At 35.3% G+C, this 23,620-nt stretch overlaps 1 protein-coding gene across 1 annotated transcript in view; it reads right to left on the bottom strand.

The window, feature by feature from the left end:
* CPEB3 (cytoplasmic polyadenylation element binding protein 3) overlaps positions 1 to 23,620 on the bottom strand; it is a gene marked incomplete at its 3' end in the record, with an annotated part of 72,559 nt that overhangs the window by 46,956 nt on the left and 1,983 nt on the right. The window contains exon 3 of the mRNA XM_008942038.1: positions 7,357 to 7,516. Within this exon, the coding sequence (XP_008940286.1) occupies positions 7,357 to 7,516 (160 nt within the window). The remainder of the gene's footprint in view (positions 1 to 7,356; positions 7,517 to 23,620) is intronic.

Below are 23,620 nucleotides of genomic sequence, written 5' to 3' on the forward strand. Positions count from 1 at the left end.
TGTGTGAACAAGGGTCTGTGTAAAGAATGATAGAAATAAAAAGTAACTCCCTGAAGAAGTTTGACTTTTTTCCTTTTCTCTCCCCTCCTCTTTTTTAAGTCTATTTGTTCACAGCCATAATTTAAGCACCTACTTGGGACTTATATATCTTTTTCACGTTAACATACCCAACAGAACAAAAATACTACTGTTTGAAGAATTATTACTGGATTTACACACATTTTTACTGTACAAATGCATATTGTGGCAATGCAAATAGAAGTGTATCATTATTGGCTATGGATATCAGCAATAAAGCTTGCTGACACTAACTTCTTTCTACCACTGACTAAAATATATGCCATCAGTAGAGAAAGCAACATATAAAATATAAGAGTATATATTACAATGAAATTCACTCTAAGAAATTATGTTGCTCCAATATAGCACAAAACTCTTGCATACATTCATGTATGCAAACAAACATTTTTAGTTTGCAAGCGGTTACATTTCCAAAATATTAGTACTTTAAAACAAGACTTGAGGAACATTTAAAGAAATTTGGCTTTCTTGTAGAACTGGTGCATGTGTGCATACACTTATCTACACCTTACGTGTAGTTCTAGAACTGTACACAAAGAGTAATATTGGTATTATTGCTGAATTTGGGAGGAATAAAATAAACCAATATAAAAGCAGACTACCTGTAGCAATATATGCTAAAATATACAGAACTCTCAAAATAATAGAGAAAGAAAGAAAAAAAGAAAAGGAGAAAGAAAATAGAGCCTTAAGCCTCTGCAAGGTCAGTCTTCAGTAGTAACATGAAAAAGTGGAAATAAAGAGAAAGAAAAATTTATATCTGTATCACCATTCCCTAAATTAAACAAAGGAAACTGAAAAAAAAAAACCAACCAAACAAACAAAAAAAAAAAACCAACCAACCACCAACCCTGCCCAAAACAGCAGGTCAAAGACAAGGACTTGCTGGATGGCAGGACCAAATTAGAAAGTATGATCATACTACAGGATCATTTAAGAAAACACTTAATTTTAATTTAAGAAATATGAAGTGTTTAATGGTCATGCTTTCTACTGGGAAAAAAAAAGATATTAAAGATTTTCTTAAATGAGCAGTTTCAAATGGAAAGGAAACAGAGTGTGTTTCCTTTAAAAGGATTAGCTTGATTAGCCTCATGTTAAAACACAGATTTGCAAATGCATCTGTCTGCTTATTTCATTTTTCACATACATTTACAAAAAGATGTCTGATGAACATGGAGATTTTGAGAAACACTGTGACAGTGCAATTTTTTCTAATGAAAGTGTTGCAAAAAGCTCTAACTGGGTGGCACCACTTCTGGGACTGAGATGACAACATTTGTTCTATTTGCACAACCTTTGTGTTGCTGACTGCTAACAAAAATATGATCCATTCACCTTCACATTTCTCAGGCCATGTGGTAACTTTACTGCTTTGCTTACAAAAACCTTATGAACAATTGGAGCTGAACAAAATCTGGTGGCATGCAATGAAGTCAATTGAAGATCAAGATGGAAAAACAAGGGTCAATTCTATAGGTCCATTCTATAGGTATTACAATATTGTTTAAGTTGTATATAATCTTCAAACACTGCGGCCAAACCTCCTAAACAACATTGTTAAAGGTAAACAAGGAATTTAAAATTTCACTTTTCATAAAAAATAGAAAACAAAAGTTACTTGGGTTACTGTTGTGCAAATATATGGGTGTCATTCATATTAGGTATTGAAAATCAATCTAAAAAGTTTTCCCACAGGTGCTGTTTCTACCTCTGAACAGTTGTACATTTGTATTCAAAGTCTCAAACAATCTCAGAAGAACAAATGCCAAGATAGTCAGGGAGTGTGTACATTCTACTGAAATATTATGGAATAACACGTAATTTTATGTCTCCTACAGTATGATATCCATTAAAATTAGGTTTAAGGAAGTCTACTCTTGAAATTGTCCTTGTGCGTGTATGGTCTCCAAATACTCACACTTGAAGATGTACCACACCGATGCTTCAGAAAAATCTCAAAATTTTTCTGATTCGGCACATCACAAAAGTTTATTTCCGCTCTCATTTAGAGTAAACCCCAAACATCAAAGTTATTAACTACAAAAGTAAATTTTAAAAAAAATAGTTTGAAAGGGAATGATTTCTCTCCTTAACTGGGTATTCTGGTTCAGTTTCACAGCCTGTCAGTAGCACCTGTGCAGAGCATACAATCTAATACCGCTGAAATAAAATATTTAATTATTTAAAAATAGAACAAAGGCAGCTGCTAGTTACTACTGATCAGAATATTTTTTATAGATCAGAATGCTTCTGTTGTAATGCAATAGGTCGACATGGATAAACATATTGCAACAGTGACATATTACACCATAGACAGGAGACACTTTGATGTAGGAAAGAAATGTTTTAATCAGTAGTAAGTAGCATCTACACATAGCTATCCTGATATTTCAGTTCTGCCCTATAGCATTAGGTAGAAGCATTATGTAAATACCAACGGGTTACAAAATACTGCAAATATATATTATCTTCTCAAAGAAAAACTCTCTCCCATGTTTTTATAGTGAATAATGTATTTTACTGGCAACTCAGAAAATAAGTAAGTTGAGGAAGCACACTTTAGAAGATACTGCACACTTCTGTCATACAGGCCTGGTTATGACTGACACAGGGAAGAACCAGGCATCATTGGCCATACACTGCAATTCATCTTTAACTAGAAGAAGCTTAACAATTCCTTTATTGTACTTCCCTTCCTCTTTTTTTTCCTTTTTGAGAGGAGAAAAGGATTTATGAGTACAGACTGAAAGAAGAAAAATGAAAAAGCTGGTCATGATGGCTGAGGAAACAGGTCAGGAAGTCTCCCTAACTGTCTTGGGAGAAAAGAAAATGAGACTTCCTTTTTAATGAGTTTACATTCTTTAGATCTCAAAGCACGAAAACGGAAAGAAAAAAAAAATAAATTTGTAGAGTTACACAGTTACCAGAAGATGGAAATGAAACCTACAGCAGGATACCCTTACCTGGCAGGAAAAGCTGAGAAAAATCAGTTTTAGACAGAAGAAAAGTAAGAGATGACACTGAAAATCTCTCAAGACTGGGCTCAATATAGAATGCAATGGACAGATAAGCTGGTAATTTATCCAGGTCCAGAAACATCAGAGCTAGGTATCAAATCTCTCTTACAGCAAGAAACACTCAAAAAGAACTAAGTGACCCTAGCTCTCCTAGCTGGAGTACCAAGCCAGCCTGCCAATCAGACCAAGTTAGCACTCACTCACTATAACTAATCTAATATTGCAAGACTAAAGATCAGTTAGTTTCTGCTGCACTAACAATCCTTCAGCTTTTCTCTTGTTCCACACTAGAAAGCAACACCCCCCAAAACTTTCATCATTTAATCACGCCCTCAGAAGACCAAGTGCATCATGCTTTAAAAAATCTGACCTGCTTTGGTGACCTTGAAATAAACTCAAATTTCTACAGCCTGCAGGACAGTTTGATCATACCTCAGGTTCAGAGAAGGTATGAAGCTTCAATTACACAAACAAGAGGACAGACTTCTTATCTCAGTGCTGAACTTCTTCATTGCCTGCACTGAACAATGCAGAGCATGAGGAACTTACACTTCAGAGTGAGAAGAAAATCTCAGAACCATTTCAGTTTGGTCTTTACATCAGAATCTTTTATGGTTAATCCTCCCATCCATGTTCTAATCCAGAGCCTTTGTTCTATATCCAATTATTTTTTGTTTCAAGTATCCACTGGAATGTGAGGGGACACATATGCCAAGAAGGACTATGTTCCAAGCCAAATTTCAAACTTTAGATAAATCACCTGCAATATTTTACTAATAATTACATAGTACTTCTACAAATATACATTTGCTGAAGACTATTGCCAGCAGTAGACTGAAATTATCCTGAAATAGCAGCACTGGCTTTGTAACATGCATTGGAGGCTCCAAGACATGCATAACTTCTCTAGAGTGAAATCTTTCTTTGTTTTTAAAATCAGAGGCTTTTGGTATTCATCTTTTCATCCCTTCCATTTAAAAATTGGCATAGTAAATATAATAGCACTTATGTATCAGTTTGCCTTAGTTAAATTTGTTCAAGAAAATAAAGCTCTTATCAAAACACAAACAATTTAAAAAGTAATCTGAAAGCCATCTCATTATTTTTCTTTGTCTGTTTGCTCTTTAAACCAGGATTTTTGTGGTTGTTTTACTTGGTCTACACAGGAAAAAGCTGCACAAAACCTAAGAGAGGACAGTCACATATGCCAGAGGAAAGGAAGATTTAAAGGGAAAAATACACAGTTTACTAAGAAGAGAAGTAGTAAAATGTAGAGGAAGTAGCCCTGAGACCTGGTGAAGTTAAGATGCCAGAAAGAGCAGTTGAAATTTTGTACAAGAGGCATTCACACAGGAACGTCTATGAGGAACTGAAAAAATCAAGCTGACATACATAACCACAATATTCAAAGAGCTTCAAGGTGAAAATAAATGAAAATGTGACACCAACTTAAAAAAGCAAAAGCAAGCAGAGTTTGATTCATTTAGTTTCTCAAGGTGATTACAGATTAAAAATGTGCTGCTACTTTAAGGGAGAGAAAAATCCCAGAGGATTTCCATCCCAGAGGAAAGTGGGATGAATAAGATAAAAGCAATTGAGCAGAGAAGGCAAGATTAAATGCAATTTGAAGAAGTTGCAGAGAAGGGTAGAAGTTGAAAACCTTCTGCAACTTTGGTAGAGGAAAAACAAGAAGTTTGAGGTACAGGGGAAGAGTCAAGACCCATGTTCATGGAAAAGGAAACAACAAAAATGCAATAGGAAAGTGACTGAGGAATGGATCAAGGTTTGAAGAAAACCAGTTTTTTTTATGAAAAGGACTCAGTTAAAATAGTCACACAGAGGAACACAACACTTCTTGTAAGGGAGAATGAATATGTCCCAAAACAGCCAATCCTTCAGATGTTGCCAGCCACGCTGCATAGTGTGAGAACAGGAGCAGAGGACCGTGCACAGTAGATTAAGTCAATGCTGGAGGTTAGTAAAATAAGCCCTGCAGTTTGAGGGAGGAGGAAAAGAAAGCAAGGCAGATAATTCATTGTATCAGGGCGGAGAACAGCTGGGCAGAGAAAGAGAGAGGTAACTAATAGTAAAGAGGGCTTCTCCAGCAGTTACCAGACTGGAAGCTGGAAGAGGGGTAAGTATCGAGTCAGGAAGGCCAAAACAGGTGGGCAGCACCGAGTGAGAAAATGAGACAGGAAAAGCACATCCAGTAAGTGACAGAAAGGTTTGTTAGAGAAAAAGTAAAGCTAACAGTCCCACTGGCAAATGGGAGAGATTAACTAGAACTTCAAAATTAATATCCAACTCTGGATTTACTTTTAGAGCAGAAGAAAACAGTTCCTACTGCTTTCAAATGCCCATTAGTCAGTCTCCTACATAGATTATATCATAGCAGAGATGAAAATATGAAGTTTCTTTTGGAAGGAATACTTTTCTTGAAAAGCACAAAGACGCTCAATGAAACCAAGAATTTCAGTTCTACCTCATGCAAAACACCAATATTTAATGGCATTATGACACTCAGGTGCAGCTGTGGAATATGCCACTTGCAACTCTTATATAGGCTAGCTCAGCTGAGTACTGAAAACTATTCTTGTCAGAATGACCAAACAATACAAAAGAATTAAACATTTGTACTCATCATTTTATGTGTTAATATTCCAATTTTTTTAAAAAATGCTTATTAAGAGACAATAATAGAAGTATAAGCATAATTACACTTGCATGATGTTAGTCTTTTTCCAGAATAATACAATTTTTAATCCGATCTCTCATTTCTTCCATGCTTAGGTTCATATGGAAATTCAGCAATTAAAAAAATCAGTCTCAATTTGTGTATTTAAACAAATACTGACATAAGAACATGGAATTTTAGCTAGATTCTATCAATCATATAACACTAATAATTTAATAAAATACTATAAATACTTCAATCTGCTTACTAGCCATTTACATTTTATGTTGAATATATCAGCCATATGAAATGTATATAAAGCAGAAATCTCAGCTTTCTAGCATTTGTTCTCTATGTTTCAGGTCAACACTTACTCTGGAGAGCCATGAGCAGAACAGACATGAGACAGTATTTCTTGCCATTGTAGACAGCTGAATAATGGTTATGGACACACGAAGGTTAAAACAATGAGAGTACAGAACCCAGGTTGGTATGGTTGGAAAAAAACCACCACCTCCAAAACACCACCACAACAACAAAAAAAAAGCCCACCCCAAAAACACCACCAAACAAAGCTCTGTACCCAGAAAGGTGATGAAAAACGTACAAGCCCTCATGCAATATATAAAAAGGGAGGGGACCAAAGGAGGCAATCATGACATCAGAAGAGTAAGTATATAATCATTAGCATAGGAAATGCCATACACAGATCAATTTCTTCTCTATCAGTGTTCCTTCTCCATCAGTTCTAGCATCCTGACTTCTTACTAGTTTGAGAATCATTTTTAGTTCAATACTTCCCTTGTATATGGCTTACTATTAGCTTCAGTCTTCAAAAGCAGCAAGAACACATGTTGAGCAAGAACGTGTACTTATTTTTAAACTTAAGCAAAGAAAGATTAAGACAAAGGAGTGTGCAGGTCAACCAGGAATATTTATTCACTGAGATGTTGCCACAACCTTTCACTATTCCATATCAGCTCACTATTAGAAATGGTTTCATCTCCAATACTGTACCTGTTAGAACCAACCCAGTTCAGTGGCACAAATAATCAAAACTTCCCCAGCACTTAACATCTAGTAGGTTTTGGCTCCCCCTAACAATCTAAAATTCAAAGTAAGATCTATTTTTTAAAAAAGAAACCCAAAACAACTGTAAAGAGTAAGCTTGAAACAGTGGTTGTTTTAGGACCATGTATACTAGTTAATGATCCAAAAATAAGAGTAGTGTTAACTTTGAATAAGATGTTGAGCATAACAATTGGACTCCAGTCCACGCACTAAGCAACTAAGCAGTTTCTGAACTGAGTGCCTGCAGCAGGACACCCAGCTGTGCAATTTGCTGACACACAAACCCAAGTTTTGGCAATGCCAGTTAGAAAATGTTATGATTGTGCACCTATAATACATGTGTGCACATTTCACCTGATCTTCCTACGCCAGCGAAAATTACCTTAAGATGGGAAAACAGTTGTTTTACATAACTGACAATTCATTACTTAGCAAAAAGTTTATAGCAATATTGAAAAGCTGATTTTCGTTTAAACACCAAGCAAGCATGGACATATGAATATTCCTAACCTGTAAAATGATTCCTCCACATTATATCAGCGAAACTCATTGGTGGGCCACTGGGAGGGTAGTGTTTACCTTTCAGAGGCTCATGATCAGTCCTTATCATATCCATTAAGGAATTTTCCAAAGAGTGCAAGTTAAAAGTGTCATAGGGCCTATTCCGGTCCTAGAAGAAAAAAAAAAAAAAAAAAAAAAAAAAAAAACACAAAAACAATAAAGGAAAGAAAGACTGTTACAGAAAAAAGAAACATTTCTAACACAGGCTCATTTTTTATTTTACAAAATTCCGACATCTAATTCCACATTTCTTCTTGATAGAACATTTTATATTACAAAAACATTTAAGTATAGCCCTACAGCTGTTAAAATTATACACTTCATTTTGCAACCAGTGCTTTCACCAGTGCAGAGAGGCTTTTTAATGCTTCTAAAAATATACACACAAGCAATAGTTAATTCTAAACATTATAATTTAAATAAGAACTTAGAGATAAGGCAATATTAATATCTACAATAGAGAAGTGAAATTGTTTCCAAGTTCAGAGATTTTCGTTTCACAGCTTCTTCATCTGCCTTCTGTCACAGTGCTACCTTAACACTGAAGCAGAAGCGAGCAATGCTGAAGTTGCCAGCACGTACATTAGTTCCAGAAAGTACCAAATAATTCCTCATATATCTAACATGAATCTCATGGGTTTAAGGAAAGAATACTAGATACAAGACAAAATTACAAGCAAGACAGAATAGCCAACAGTTTCACACTGGGGCACTAAAAAACCTGAGCAAGGGTTGGTTCGTTTGTATTGTTTGAGTCACTCATTTTTAATTCAGTGTAGTTCAGCCTCTGTTTTAAGTAAAAGGGAAAAAGGAAAAACAAACCAACCAACCCACCCAAAACACAAACAACCTTTAGCAAGTCTATTAAAACAACCAGTTTCAAAGCTCAGGAACAATCTACCCATGCCCATGTATCTGGAGTGCTGTATGCAATGGGACAGCATAACAGAATAGCCCCTTGTAATCAGTTTCCCCACAAAAAATAAATCTTATTTGCATAACTGCCATTAAAAATAAGTAAAGCACAAGTATGAAAAAGATAGCAGTTTTTCTTTGTACACTATATTATGGTACAATTAATATTATGGTATAACATTCTACTGTGCAAATTGAAAACTTCATTATAATATGTCCCCAAAATTCCTGGAACAATGTTTTCCACACGCTGGTTACTACAAGATAACATTATTGCTTGAAAGAATAAACTTTAAAATCCTCAGAAAAGAATCATCAGTATCCACAGAAAATGTAACAAAAGTTTTGTCTCAGAAAGTACTGTATCTCTTCAACTCTTTTTTTTTATGTTGTCATTAAATAAAACTGAAGAAGAGAATGAGTTCACTGATGTAATTAAGCTTTCTTTTAATATTGCTGTTCTGGAATTCAAATAAATACATGTTATTAAGTCTGCTGTTACAGAAAGCTCTGAAATATATATCTTCTTTTTACCAAAAATCTCATGTTCCCATAGTCTGCCTCCGCTAACCTGAAGATCCAACTTCCCTTCTCCAACATGCTAATGTTGTATTTTCTGTAAGCGGACTAGCATTTATTTTTTTCAGACATTTATTTCATCTATTTATCATTTTTTGGCAGCCAAACATGCTGTCCAAAGAATAATAACTGATTTCTTTTGGAAGCTATATTAGAGGACTAAAGTTCAAATGTGCTTACTGATTTTCAGCTTTCATTGTCAATGATTTTTATGTCTCCTACAGCTGCTTAAAATGCCAACACTTGCACACTGTTTAAAAGAGTGCTTGTTCACCTATTCAAGTCAATCAATACATATGGAATATAAACCAAACCCTATGTCCAGGAAATCTAAAATATATCTTTGGGGGATAAAAAAGAAAGCCAAACCAAAGCAAAATCAAAAAAAAACCCAAACCCCTAAGGTAAATTTTTTTTTTTCCTTATGCTAAACTTGGATTTGGTAAAAAACACCACACTGCTCAGTAACATCTAGTAGGAAAGAAGAGTTTAGCTTATGTCACAGTCACTTAAAAGAAATGTAAGTCTAGATTGAGAAGAAAAAAAATATGTAACTTGGCTGTAAAAGGAATTCAACTCTTGTGGTATATCAGTAACTGAATTAAACAGGATCTATGCGATTCCCTCAAAACAAGAATTTTAGTTGTCTTTGTTTTTTTTAAATACCTTTCAAATGCTTATACTGGGAATGTGCAAGGAGGTGTTATAGTACTGAACTATGGCATCTTTTCCAAGGGAAAATATGAAAGCAAACAAACAGCTTATATCCCCAATAGGGGTGGGGAAGTATTGTTCAGTCAGATCAGTCCCCTGATCTGGTTTACTACACAGCTGTAGCAGAGCTGAGCTGGCAAAACCAACACTGGCAGAAGGACAAAAGGGCAGGACTGCTGCCTTTGCCACAATGATAGTTGATTTCAGCTTTAAACATTCCTGAGATTAGAGTCTTGTAGGTCAGAAGGAGCAAGTTCAAAAGAGGACACAGCTTGCAAACAAAGTCTAAAAAAAAAAAAATTAATTGTCCGTTATTAGCATACTGCTGTTATAAGTACACTAGTATGGCAGCAAATCCCTAGGAGGTCCTACTTTGTTCTAAAACTTCCCAAGGAAGTGTACACATGAATGTACATGAAAGAAAGAAAAAAAAAAAAAAAAAAAGACATAGCATCAAAGGCAAGGCTAAACAGGGCAGGTTTGCTAGAATGCAGGATCTTTCAAACCTTTTAAGGGGCATACAAACCTGCAATATATTTTCAAGATTAAATTAGACCTACAGTGGACACAGGAAGATCAATTTTATCAAAACTCTTTACCTAGGCAATTATAACACTTCCCATGAGAGTACTTGAGCAAGCTAAATCAAGTAAGAGAAATTTAGGCACAATAGATTTTAACAAGTATGTTGTGGCATGTGCATAAGCATAATGCATGACCAACTACATATTTTGTAGTGTGGGTGATAAAACTAACAAGTCAGGGCTACCTTTCTAGCTCCTAAGTAAAAGGGCCACTACCCTTTTTCTTAGTAGCCGTCACTTCAATAGTAACTCATTTGTATGCAGCGCACTCAAAGATTGTTTCCTAAATTCAGCAATTTCTTCCAAGATGCCTGGTCCTTCTGCACACACATGCACAGGATGATGTTTCTTTATTTTTCAGCATGAACAGGTTCTTCTGGTTTTGTGAACTGATACTGTTCCATCTCCTGGATTTGCCTTTTGCCTTATTTCTGCAGGCTACTGATTTACTGCCAAACAACCCCAACAACAGAAACGATGCATAAAGGTCCTTAGGAGCACACTAGAACTTTGAAAGGAAGGTCTAGGACTGGGATCATGAATGGAAATGAAAATCTAAAATGTAGGATGATAGAGCAGGAAAAAAAAAATGTTGGAAAAAGGTTTGAAAATGCAGCAAGACTGGAAAACTCACTGGGATCTTCTAGAGAAGACAAAGATCTCAAGACCTCCTTAGATAAATTACATTATGGATAAAAAAAATAAATCTCCAGCTACAAGGCACTGCCACTATAGCTACACTGCAATCAACTAGCAAAAGATTAAAGTCCAGTCTGCCCACGTTGGATTGTATTTTTGCCGTGTACAAGCAGCAGCTCCTTCCTTGTCAGCTGCTGTACTCTAGCTGTATACGACAGCTTATTTCCACGCTACAATACTCTAATCTTGAAAGAAAAACAGCCTACTGATAACAACTCTAACTTCTTAGAGAGGATACAGGTCCCAGAACTTTAAATCCCAGCCCTTGGCTGTTATGTACACATTCATCCATGGCACAGACTTCCTCAAAGTGTGCGTGTTAAGTATTGTGAGAAATTACAGATGCATATGGAGGTTTCTGAGGGATCACAAAGTGAAGTGCACCTTCAGTTGAAGTTTGGTCTGAACTTTCTACCTTTAAATATCTTACTTCTAAGACTGATTAAAAATGTCACAAAATAGTGTCTATAATATGATAATTCTTTTTCCGAAAGCAACAAAATCCAAACAGTAATTGTACCAAAAAAAAAATTCTGCAGAGTGAAGACACTAAAATAAATGAGAAAATACAATAATTTGCATTTTACACTTTTGTGCATATGTATTATGCTAGTCTTTAATTACACCATGATAGTTTCAGAGATGTCCAGTCTCCAGCCAATATGCATAATGAACCAGCTCCAGGAATAAATAAAAAAAGTGCTTTGAAGAGGTCTGTTTATCTCCAGGACAAATGCCTGTGTTGCTTATTCCAGGAGATGGCTGAGGTGTAATCAGTGTGTCAGCAAATTCCAGAAGAGGAAAAGACATTCTTAAAGTTAACTTAATTATTAACCAAATATTACTTAGCAGCACATGTATGTGTATCACTTGAAAACAAAACTTTTTCCCTTTGTCATACCCTGCAATGTGGTGTGCTTTGTTCTGCTCCCTGCAGCCTCCAAGCATGGGCATGTAAGGGTGAGGGGTACCTAGCACTGCTTCAGTTCCCTCCCAATAGCTACACAAACATCTCTTTACTGCTAAGAGGGAAAAGCAAAGAATGAGAAAAGAATATATGACTATATTATGGATGCCAAAGCCAAGACCAGCTCTATAGCTAGTGTCATAATAGGTGTTGAGTAGATCTTAATAGAGTCTGGCTCCCTCACTACCTCTTTCAGCTTGAACAAGTAGCCCAAAATAACTGGAACTAATGAAAAAAATTAAATTACCAACATATCCCATGGCTGAGACACGGAGAACATGCACCTTGCTCCATAAGCTGAAGCTGTGTCTTTTTCTTCAGTCTCTGCAGAAGATCATGGCAGCAGAGACACTTGACCATGAATTGATTAAACTACAGTCACAAAGTGTAAAGTTTTTACCTGAGAAGGCATGTCAGGAATATAACACATTGCACAAGCCCAGCTATCATCCATACTAAAAATCCTTAACCACGTATTCTTGCATGTGTTGAGTCCTTGTTGGCATAGCCATCTGCATCTGTAGCACAAAAATACACACTGAGCTGAGAGACACACCTGATCTGCCTATTTTTTAGTATTCAAGCAGCAAAACATCAGGTCCTAGATCCTTCTAAAGATACATTTCCCTGTGCCTATATCCTTCAGTCCACCTGCTAACCAACTTCCTACTAAGCTTCCAATCTTCCTAAATTCTCAACAATATCTCAGTTTCAGTTACTTATTTCAGTGTTCTACATTTTCATGCTGCCCCAGATTTTCAAGCTTCCTGCACCAGTCTATAGCATAATGCAGTCCAACTCTGCTGAGCAAGATCGCCTCCACTCACTGAACTATTAACCTTTTCCAGGCATTCCAAAACTCCAGTTAGGCTTACAGAAGTCTCAGCATTTTTTAGTTACTAGAGTATGGGACATATGTAGTATTTTGATCAGCAAGAAGAGGTGAGATCCTGGAAAATGGCTAAAATACTTATGGCTTTAACTTTCCTATCAACAGAAACTTCTTCACTGTGGTTACTGCTGCATTTCATTCTTCTGTGCCTGATATAAACCTGGATGTGGCTGCACAGGATTGTGAAGCATTGCCAATTACAGCTGAAGTCAATGGAAGCACAGCTTTGAATACAGGGTAAAATGCTAGCCCTGTTTTAAACTGCACTTGTTCAGTCTGTTCTAGCACCTGCACCTGGGATTATTGCTTACAACGCAAGGAAAACAAGTTTGTCTCACTCCAGCATCCCAACCCAAAGCAGCAGAAACTGCAACTGCAAAAAAGCGTTACAGAGAATTCAGCTTGGGACTTGCTCAATCTGCCATGATGGTGCCCATGAATGCCCACATACATCAAGCTCTAAATAATCAATGAGCAGTCTTCAGCTCCTGGCAGCTTCCGCTGTGATGCAATCCCACCTGCATTCTCAGTAAAGTTTAAAAACAAAACAAAAAACCCAACACCCAAACAACAAAACAACCCACCACACAAACCTTTCAAAAGATAGGAAATCTGAGAAATACGGTCACATGGTAAAGTAAAACAATCGGTTTTCAAAAGAATCAAAACCCTGTAAATAGTAAGCTTTACTTCCCTTGCAGCTTGGTGTTGGAAGGCTGCCAATAACAACATGACTGACAACACAGATGCATGGAGAACTAGAATAATCAGAAATTTCAGTAATTTTTCCCTTTTTTTATTTAATAAAAATATAAAACAAATAAGAAAACATAAAATGTAGCCAAGAGAAAAAAATATAGTAAATATGTCTATGCCTATGAAAAGCAACAGGAAACACACCAACTTTTCACACATTTCTCTCTACCAACTGTAGCACATTTTACTTTCAAAGGTGTTCAGAAGTTCAGAAGAAAAGGTGTATTTTTTTAAGCTTGTTCAAAAGGCTTCTAAGAAAAATAAGTTTAAAACAAATGTAAAATGACATCTAATTGAGTATAGATTTTGGAATTGTTTCTATAGAATTTGAAAAATAACATTTCAGAACTCTGGTTAACAATACTTAATCATCTTGTCTGTGTTATATGAACTTTTATAGCTTAAATACAAGGACTCAGATTGAATCCAAAACCCTTGAAAGCTTGACTTACTCAAGCAATTTTTCCACAAAGAAAGGTAAAGGTTGTATTCAAACTTTATCCCCTGAGTTCTAAAATATTACAAGAACACTAAAATATTTCAGTGAAATGTCTGTAATTTTTATTTCCTAATGAACTAAAAAGCACAGAAATAGAAGAGATAAAACAGGCATTATATAGAATTACAAAATCTAATATAAATTGTATTCTTCAGGTTAAAGGACGTTTTACTTTGCAGTTAAGATGAGATTCCCTTTCCCACACTTAATACATGCTCAAAATACACATAAAAGTGTTCAACCTTTATAGCCGTAAGTCTTGGCATAATAATCACTTAAAACAGAATATCCTAACAAGTTTCTGAATATTCAACATTTGCTTGCAAACTGCAGGGAAGAAAGTAATATTACCCTGCCTTTCCTAAGTAGGTACAGGGCAGACAGCAATCCATTAACTGTGTCCCTGGTTTAGGCAATTAACACTTTGGAGTTTCAGGGAACAAGCCACAATATGTCCTTACTGGATACAAATACATATATACATATTTATCTTGTTCTATACCATACTGTTAATTTCTTTCATCAGAACCTTACTGAGCAATAGCCTACTTACTAAATTCTTTGAAACGCCCTTAGTCATTCTTCCAATATGGCAAGTGCACGGCTTACATGACTACTAAGTGTTCCTTCTACACTTCAGATTCAAAGACATTAAAGAACCTAGGCAAATGCTTAAACCAGCTAACCTAATGCTCCAATAGGGAACATTGTTTCCAGCAAACACAAATATAGTACACTTCATATTTCAAACATCTCCCTTTTGCCAACAAAACAATTAGGCAATGTGTTGTAAAAATCCAAATAAACAAAAACTCCACAACAAGAACAACAACAACAAAAAAAAATCAAAAGAATCTACAAACCAGCTATTATTCTGACACCCATTACAGCACTGTAGGGAATGATCTGCAGACTTTACAACTGACTGAGCACTCACTGACAGGATTTATGTTTAGTCATATTTTGTTCAGCGTGATGCTTCAGATAAAAATCTGCTCATCGGTCCTGCTGCTGAATGCATCTCAAAGAGCTGATGTATCCACTTTCTATTATAGTTACTGATTCCAGTAACAAACAGTTCCAACACTTGTAAAATATAGGATTAAAGTAGTTACACCCAAAATGATCATCAATTCACAAGAACAAGCAAGTGGAAAAAAAAGATGTCAGCAGTAGAATTTACAAGGCCATTCATTATACCCTTGAGCTATTAAAGTGACACAATTTAACTGGTTCATGGGCCTCCTGTGCAAGAGTTCAACACTGATAAGTTACCTCTGGGCGCCTACACCGTCCAGTAGAAAGATGTCTGTGTCCCATAGTAAGGAAAAACTAACATTGACCAAAGAACAGCTTGCCAGTTAAATCAGCATGAGTTAAGTGCAAACTTGAGACCATAAGATGAAAGCACCACCAAGACGCAAAGACTGCAAAGAGAGGAGAAGGGAGTTTTGGGGGTGCTACAGCACAAATGGATCTCAATGATGACACTTCACAGTCTGGACCACATAATATAAAAGACAGGAGAGACAATGTATAAGGAAGCTATTGACTCAGACAGATTGACAGCAGGAGCAATCTCTCTCATTAATATTATGGGATGAAACAAAATGTGAGACAGAAAAGAATATAAGAATAACTGTCAAACAGATGTCTGAGCACCAGTTACCCCATATCTGCCTTGACTATGGCCACCATAGTAAAAGAATCTCAAATCCTTTTATTTTCTTTCCCATTCTGATAACTAACTAACAACAGCAGTAAGTGCCTAAAACATTTCCATTGCTTCAAGCACAATGAAGCAGCAACTTCCAGAAGGAATTATGAATTTTCATTTAAGCCAAAAGAATATTTTACCATTCAAGTGTTTCACAATATTTTGTTACATTTTATTTTTAGCAACTTTCATAAGAAGCCATAATTTCAAAGACTTCCTTTAGGGAATAAATGTAAAGGCTTTTTTTGTGAGTAACCACTCTGAGAATTTGGTGGTTGACTTTCTTGGTTTTGAAAAGTAATTCTTAGATATAGAAGACATTAATTCAGAAACATAATGCATTATAGATGGCATTACCTCCTAAAGTTGCCTGACATTTCTGATTAAAAGGTCAGCTTTAAGTTACATAGACAGTTGCCAAAAATAACTTTTTTGTGTGTGAAACTTTAAAATGAGCACCTTCACAGTACTACGTCTGTGTAGGAAGGAGGAATTTCACTGGAACATCCACTGACAATTATGGCATAAAAGAAAATTATATATGTATTAAAATGGCCATGTTAAAGACGTAATGCTTTTCTCATTTTACATCAGAAGCATTTCTGCTAATCTATGTGAAAATCCATCCCAAACCACACAATCTGGAAGCTAGGTGTAGGGATGTCAAAAGAAAATCTGTTCAACATGTTCAGAACTAAGTTATCACTTGCTTAAAATTCTAAAACATAGAACTTCCAGCTACTATTTCTGAAAACTTCATTCTCCCCTAATCTATTTAAACCTACTTAAAACCTCTCACACTATTAAGTTTACACAGGCATAATTCCCACAGAACAAGTGAACACGATTCAGTTTATGACTACAGGGAGTTATTCAGCCTTCCCCTATAACCTGAGGCTTTGACATAGAAAGCAGAATAGAGAACACCAACTCACATAAGAAGCCTCGGTAAAAAAGTGGAGCAAAAAGGAGGAACAGAAAGAAGTAGAAGCAGGGAAATTTGAAAGGAGATGAGTTGAAAAGTTCAAGGTCAGATGAAGCAAACAAAAATGGGCTATGCTCACAAAATTATGCTTCACCCAAAACTGAAATCCAGTACGTACTCTTGTCCACACTGCTTTCATTAACTTTGTTAAACCAAGAACTATCTGTAGAGTTGATGAAAAGACTCCAATCTGGCTCATGAACCACATGAAGCTCATCATCCTAACATGTAACAGAATGTTTTAAAGTGATTTACTTAAGTTCTAAGAACATAAAGAAAACTGAAATTATTGCAAATTTTGCAAAGCCATGCACAAAATAAGTTCAGGACTAAGACTGCCTGTGCAATTTCAATTCTATCATTTTTCATGAAGGAATTATAGGTGTCTAAGTTTCAGAATAATTTTTCATAGAAAACCTTATCTCATTCAGTGGTGTTTTTTAATAATTAAGAGGTTTCTGTTTACATAAGTTCTATGTTGTTTCTCATAGAATTTGAAGATGTAGAGAGAATTACATAAGACCGTTGAAGAAAAAGTGGGTCTCAAATAAGGAAATTAAATAATTAGCTTATTTTCTCTACCTTGATGAAAAGTTTTAATTCCTGAATATTTGTCATGTAACAAACATGTATAAATACAAGCGACAATTGTAAAACACTGTCTGTGTTTTACAAATGCTACCCTGAACTTGTGTGAAAAGACAGAATCATATCCTCAAAACTTATGAAAATTAAAATGTTGACCAAGACTGAAGATAAGCAAACAAAGCGTCTGTGACATTTCACAACCTGCATTTTGTAAATTCTAAAATTTAGAAGTAATAATAAAAGTATTACACAAATTAAGACCTATTTCTATAGACAAAAATAGTATATTCATCTAACTACTAAGGCATCTGCTTATTATTGGTATGTACAATATTCAAATAATTGCTTAAAAGCAATGCTTTTGCATTTCTCATAAATTTCTACTAACTGAAACAGGGAAAAATTAAATAAAGAAGAAATAATGAAACAAAATATGATAATGGTACCCTAAATTTAGTTACAGGATATATAAAATGTCATAAGAACCCAAAAACTGCAAAGGCTAAATGTGCTCCAAAATAACTTAGAAAATGAGGATGGAAAACTGTTACATACTAGACATACTCGTGTAGCTGCTAAAAAAAAAAATAACAGGTTTAGCTTACGTATGAAAAAGGCAAATTATCTCAATAACAGCAAAACCTATTCTGTCAAGGTAGTTCTCCAGCAGACGTTACTGAAAATTATTTTTTTAAAAAAAAATTAACTGCTTGTACACACAGATGCAGATTACAGACATACATATATAGTTTGCATACATTTATACACAAAATGCTAATATTACTAGTAATGGAAAATTGCCTTAAGCTTTGAAATTATGCAGTTTATTCCTCTCATACTACATATTCCACTTACTCTTCTTGCTGGCTCAAGGGGAGAAAAAAACCCAAAACCTCTAAACACATGTGGAAGTCACCCTGCAGAAGGGAAGTTACTAGCCTACATAGCACCATAAAAGAATCCAAAGGGAAATTTAGCTGAATTTATGCTGAGTCAGCAGGATCAGAAAACTGTTTCCTGGCCTTTCTGAAATTTTATTTCCACCTCAACATACAAAACATGTAGGTGGAGATGAAAACAGTAAGAACTAGTTTGGGCAGCATCTTGCAAAACTAAGCACTTAACTAGGCTTGCAACAGGCTAGAAGGGCACAACAGCCTGTTTACTCCAGCAAGGGCAGTAACTTCCACCTATTCTTATTGTTTCTCCCATTTGAGGATCATACAAAAATTCCTTACCTAGCTTTTGATATCTTCTGATGATGAAAACATGATTTTTCCGAAGACATGGAATATAAGTAAACAATCCGCTTTCATGCATAAAGAATATGGTGCTTCATTTTCAGCAGTTAATTGCAACCAACAATTATACATTAAAAGCTTTCTATATTGATTTCTGAGAGTTGAGAATGGGGGTACATAGGGCAAAGAAAGGAAAAGTGTCTCTTTTTCCCCTCTATCTAAAGTCTGCTAATTGCCATTATGCTAAAGGACTTTACTAGATGCTTTTCATTAAATAACATATTACGTTACTATGATAGAAACAAAAATCAAAGTCAAAGCAATATGGTTATTTTGGGAAAAACAGTGAAGTTTGCAAAGGCCTGTAATTCCTACAGGAGTTTATGCCACAATTCGAACTAACATTTTGATTTAATTTCTAGGACAAGCATCTTTTATTTATGAGTAGTATTTTCAAACTTGTAACACTATCTCTAAGCTATCAGTAGGAATAAGAAAAAAAAAAGGGCCAGACAGCCTTAGACCCTCTCTCAAAGGTCATCACTGGACAGTTTTGGTATGATGTTTTCCTCTTCAGCCTTATTTAAAAGTTTTTGAAAACACAGTAGTCTACCCAGCCCAAGCAAAGCTCAAATGTATACAGTTTGCTATTGCTACATAACTTGAAAGCAAGCAATGCTGTTATCTTTTAGGTTCCCTTTGGTATGCTTTAGCCAGGAATCACTCAAGTGACCTAAACAAACAGAGGGATATTTTATTATTGCTAAGAAGTGAAAATGTTCATCATCCACTCAGCAAACTCCTCTTTTCTTCTTCAAAATCGCCTGGAACAGGAAAACATTACTTTCCCAGGTCTCTCTTTCTCTAACATTCCGTTCAGAAGAGTAGCCTCTAGACAAAAAACTATGAAAGATGATCCAAGAAGGGAAATAGCAAAATAAACTGTCATGTCCTTTACCTTACCATCTATCTTATCTCCCAAAGGAAAGATGGGTAATTGCTTTACCAAATATTTAAGGCAAAATTTTTTATTTGCTCTATATCAATACCTTTAATGCTCCTAAGGAAGTCCTGCCTACAGAGAGAGTTGCTCAAAGTACTCTTTGCTTGTTTGTTTATTTTTTTGTTCATAAAGTTGCAGACTGCCAGTACTTATGTGTTATCATGTAAGAAAAATTAAGATTAGAGATGTTAAGAAATAGTTTTCAAGACACCGGTAGCGCTACTAAGTATGGTTACCTACTAAACGGTCAAGAAGCCAGAGCTCAGAATGTCAGACTTATGAAATACAATGTTTTAAAAATTAATCTTCCAGTAGACTTATTGCATACAACAATTTCTGGTTAGGGAAAAAAAAAAAAAATTTAAACAAAGGTTTTAAAATTAGAGTCACAGGAGCATATTAGCCAGTAAAATTCCCTTATTTATACATATAAAACTATTTGTTACACTTATGAATGTTCCAACACCTGAACTCATTCTAATTTCTAACAAGTAAGCTGTAGCCAATTCATTGTCTGTGAAGAAGTTAGCACAAATATTATAAAATTGAAATTAATAGTGCATTTAATATTCTTTCTCCTTGGACTTAAAAGACAAACTTACTCTGCATTAGTTTAGCACATAAGCACGTATATTTATATGTATGCACATACTTATACTTACATACTTACACACAAACTCACTGCGTGTTTGGATTTGCATTTTAAGCATGAAATATTGATGTTATCTATGACTTCTAAATTAACCTACAATTTTATTGGGGTCCAGACTAATTCCTAATGAAATCAGTGAGGGGGAAAAACCCAAACAACAAAACATCTCCCCCTCAAAAAAACCTCTCTCAGTCCCCCTGAAAAATACAGCATGTTAAAGCTATCTTTATCCACAATAAACTCCTTATTTATTTCTGCTAGAGAAGTATTTATCAGTAAAGCTTCCAAGACCAACTTGACATAGGTCAGAATCTTCAGAGCACCAAAGTGCTATGCGTTTTTTTAAATCTAAACCTTGCAATTGTATTTGTTATTGTTTCTAGAGATCATTACTGAGAAAGCAGCAAAACTTGGAGCAATTTCTGGCAAACTGTTATACTGTTGTTAGTATTAAAAATCCACAGGACAGAGTTGCTTAATTAGCATACTGGTCTACAAACATTTAATTCTGTTTCCACTATAAAAAGAATTTCTTATCCATGCTTCCAAAGGTCTATTTCAGGCACTATGAATCCTCCTAATGCCACAAGCTGTCTCCCAGTATCTTCATATGGCCAACAGCCAAAAGAAATGCACTCTTTACCTGACAGAAGTGAAGGAAGTGAGAATTAGAGGAGCAGCTCAGAAGCAGAGATGACAATAGCTCTCTTCAAGCCCCGACACTGCTGGAAAAAGGAACTGAACCACCGCCCAGGGACAATCAGTTAATGTCAGCCTCAAATGCCAGAAATGAGGGTCACCTAGCATAACAATTCAACACCACTGCCTGTCACGTGACAATCACAACAGAGGACCTTCACCTTCAACCACTCAGAAGCCAAAGAATATTCAGAAGAAAGAAATGGCCACATTTCTGTATTTCATATCTGGCCTTTTTCCACATCTATGCTTCTGATCTTATCTCCAACTCCTACTTGCTACCTTACATTTCATTCCAGACTGACTGCTTCTTTTCTCATTTCCCCTTTTAACCATCAAATTTGTATCTTTTTTGTTTGTTTGTTTCTTTTATACAGTGCAATTAATTTTCTTCAGTAAGTATATGAAAACAATCTCTCCCAAAGCAGTTTTAGTTGCCTTCCAACACCGATCACAAGGCAGACACCAGCAGAATTCCTACCAACTGATATTTCATATGTCTGATATGTTCTGCAGCACAACTCCTTGGGACAAACACCAATTGCTATTGACATACAAGGTGCACTCATGCATTATTCAGATTTGGGGATGAAGATATCTAGCACATCCCTTCGTATACACGTTCTTAAGAGAAATATTTTCAAATCCAACATTTTTTCCTAGAAATAGATATATCAGAGGCAGAGTATCACCTGCCTTCAAACATTACAAACTCAGAACAAAAACCTTGATTATAAAATTTTTCTGCTTAAAATTTTTTGATCACTGTGAAGATCTGAATTTTTTTTTTTTAAAAAGGTATAATTGCTGTTAATTAAACCAGTGAATTTATTAATATTTTATCTTTTTACTTAAAACAGCTTGAGATTCATATCGTATTAAGGAATTAAATGTAAACAATACATTTTTAAAAAGTCTTATAATCACAACATAAAAAAGCACAAACAACTTGCTAATGTGCATTAATGCGTTGCTAGCAAGTTTACTGAAAGATAGTTCTGAAGCAGATCAAAAATGCTCAGTTAGGAAGGGTGGCAGATGTACATGGATAAACCTGCCAGAATTACTTGATAGTGCTGACAAGCAGAACTTACTGTGTCAACATATTGCTCAATTCCTGAGGGAGGGGGAATAAAAAAAAAGAAAAAAAAAAAAAACACAACCAGAACCCAGGCAGCAAACATTAAACACAAATTTGAATTTCCTTTTTATCAATGTAACTAAACGATTGCCTCCTGTCAAGAGTTCGGTTTCAAAACTTTGGCAATTATTCAGCAGCTTGTATTAAAAAGAGCCTAATAGGAAAAAAGTTACAAGTTGTCTGAGTCTCTGAAATCTGACTGTTATTCCAGCTAGTGCTTAAAGTAGTCTGAGTATTTGCTTTCACTTGAATAGGAAAATAGCAGGTCAAATTCAGAGAAGAAAACAACTTTCCAGATTTACATATTTGCTAATACCTTAGCTTTTCAAAACCTGAATTTTAAAGTCAAAATAAATTTTCTTTAAAAATATTTATCTACTTTTTTCCTAGTGATAACTAAATATCTGATTTGACACTTAACAGTCTCAACGATAAAGCTGTGTATTCATTAGAGATATATATCACTAGCCAAACCACAGAAATACAACCATTTACTTTTGTTTTCCCTACTAATTCAAATTTATCAGAATTTTTAACATCTTAGATGCAGACAATTTTAATAAGAGTAAACAAAAGAGTAATTATCAATTGAAACACGTTTCTCACTTCTAAAAAATTACTAGAAGCTTATATTCATTAGCTTTTGTATTGCTGTGCTCTGTCCAACATCGTTATTTCACAAGGCACGTTGTGTCTAAAGTATAACCTCTCTCCAGACTTGTGCTTCAGAGACATTGACCAGCACTCACCAGCAGCCACTCCGCCTTCACTTAAGAGTAGCCAATAAAAAATTAGCAACTCTCCCTTTAAACAGAATGAAGCAGCAAAATGAAATTTCAAGGCTGACTATAAGGTGCCCTCTTTGAATGTGACTAAAAGTGCATAGAAATGAACGTATTTTACTTCAACAATCTCTTAAATTAACAGAGAATTTCCATTGCCATGGAATTTCGCGCTGTTTTTTTTGTTTGTTTGTTTGTTTGTTTGGGTTTTTTTTACACTTTGTTTCTAATCCTGTGTCAATCTAGATGCTCTTCTTACCATACTGATAAGTTACAAATGTTTGTAAATTCATACTCTGTTGAGGAAGTGATTACCTAAAAAGAAAGCATGTGTGAATGATTTCACTGTATTTCAAAACAGAAAATTTCAATTTGTCTGAGACTGAAAAAGCTAACCTAGAAGAAACTTGAGACTCCCTTCACCTTGTATAGATAAAACTGCAACTACATGTTCTGCATTTTTCAACTTAAAATGGATTTCACACCATGACAGGTTTCATTCTGCATTACAATTGCAAATCTTCCATGTGGCCCAGTTTCAGCTGCAATTGATCTGCTCTGTCGTCATAGATAAAAAAACAGTGAAGGGCACTGCAGCTTTAAATATTTCAGAGCTATGTAGCAAGTAAATAGACTCCATTGCAATATGGCTCTGAAGGTCATGTCCTATTGTCTCCTTTCTCTACAAACATTTTGAACAACATAAAATGGTTTATTTTACACAATACCTCCCTGCCATTTCTAAATCACGTCAATTGTATCAGGCATTTCCTCACTGGAAAGAACGGACACGCCACTCT

Source organism: Merops nubicus, unplaced genomic scaffold (genome assembly GCF_000691845.1).
Source record: "Merops nubicus isolate BGI_N331 unplaced genomic scaffold, ASM69184v1 scaffold37896, whole genome shotgun sequence".
Lineage (NCBI taxonomy): Eukaryota > Metazoa > Chordata > Aves > Coraciiformes > Meropidae > Merops > Merops nubicus.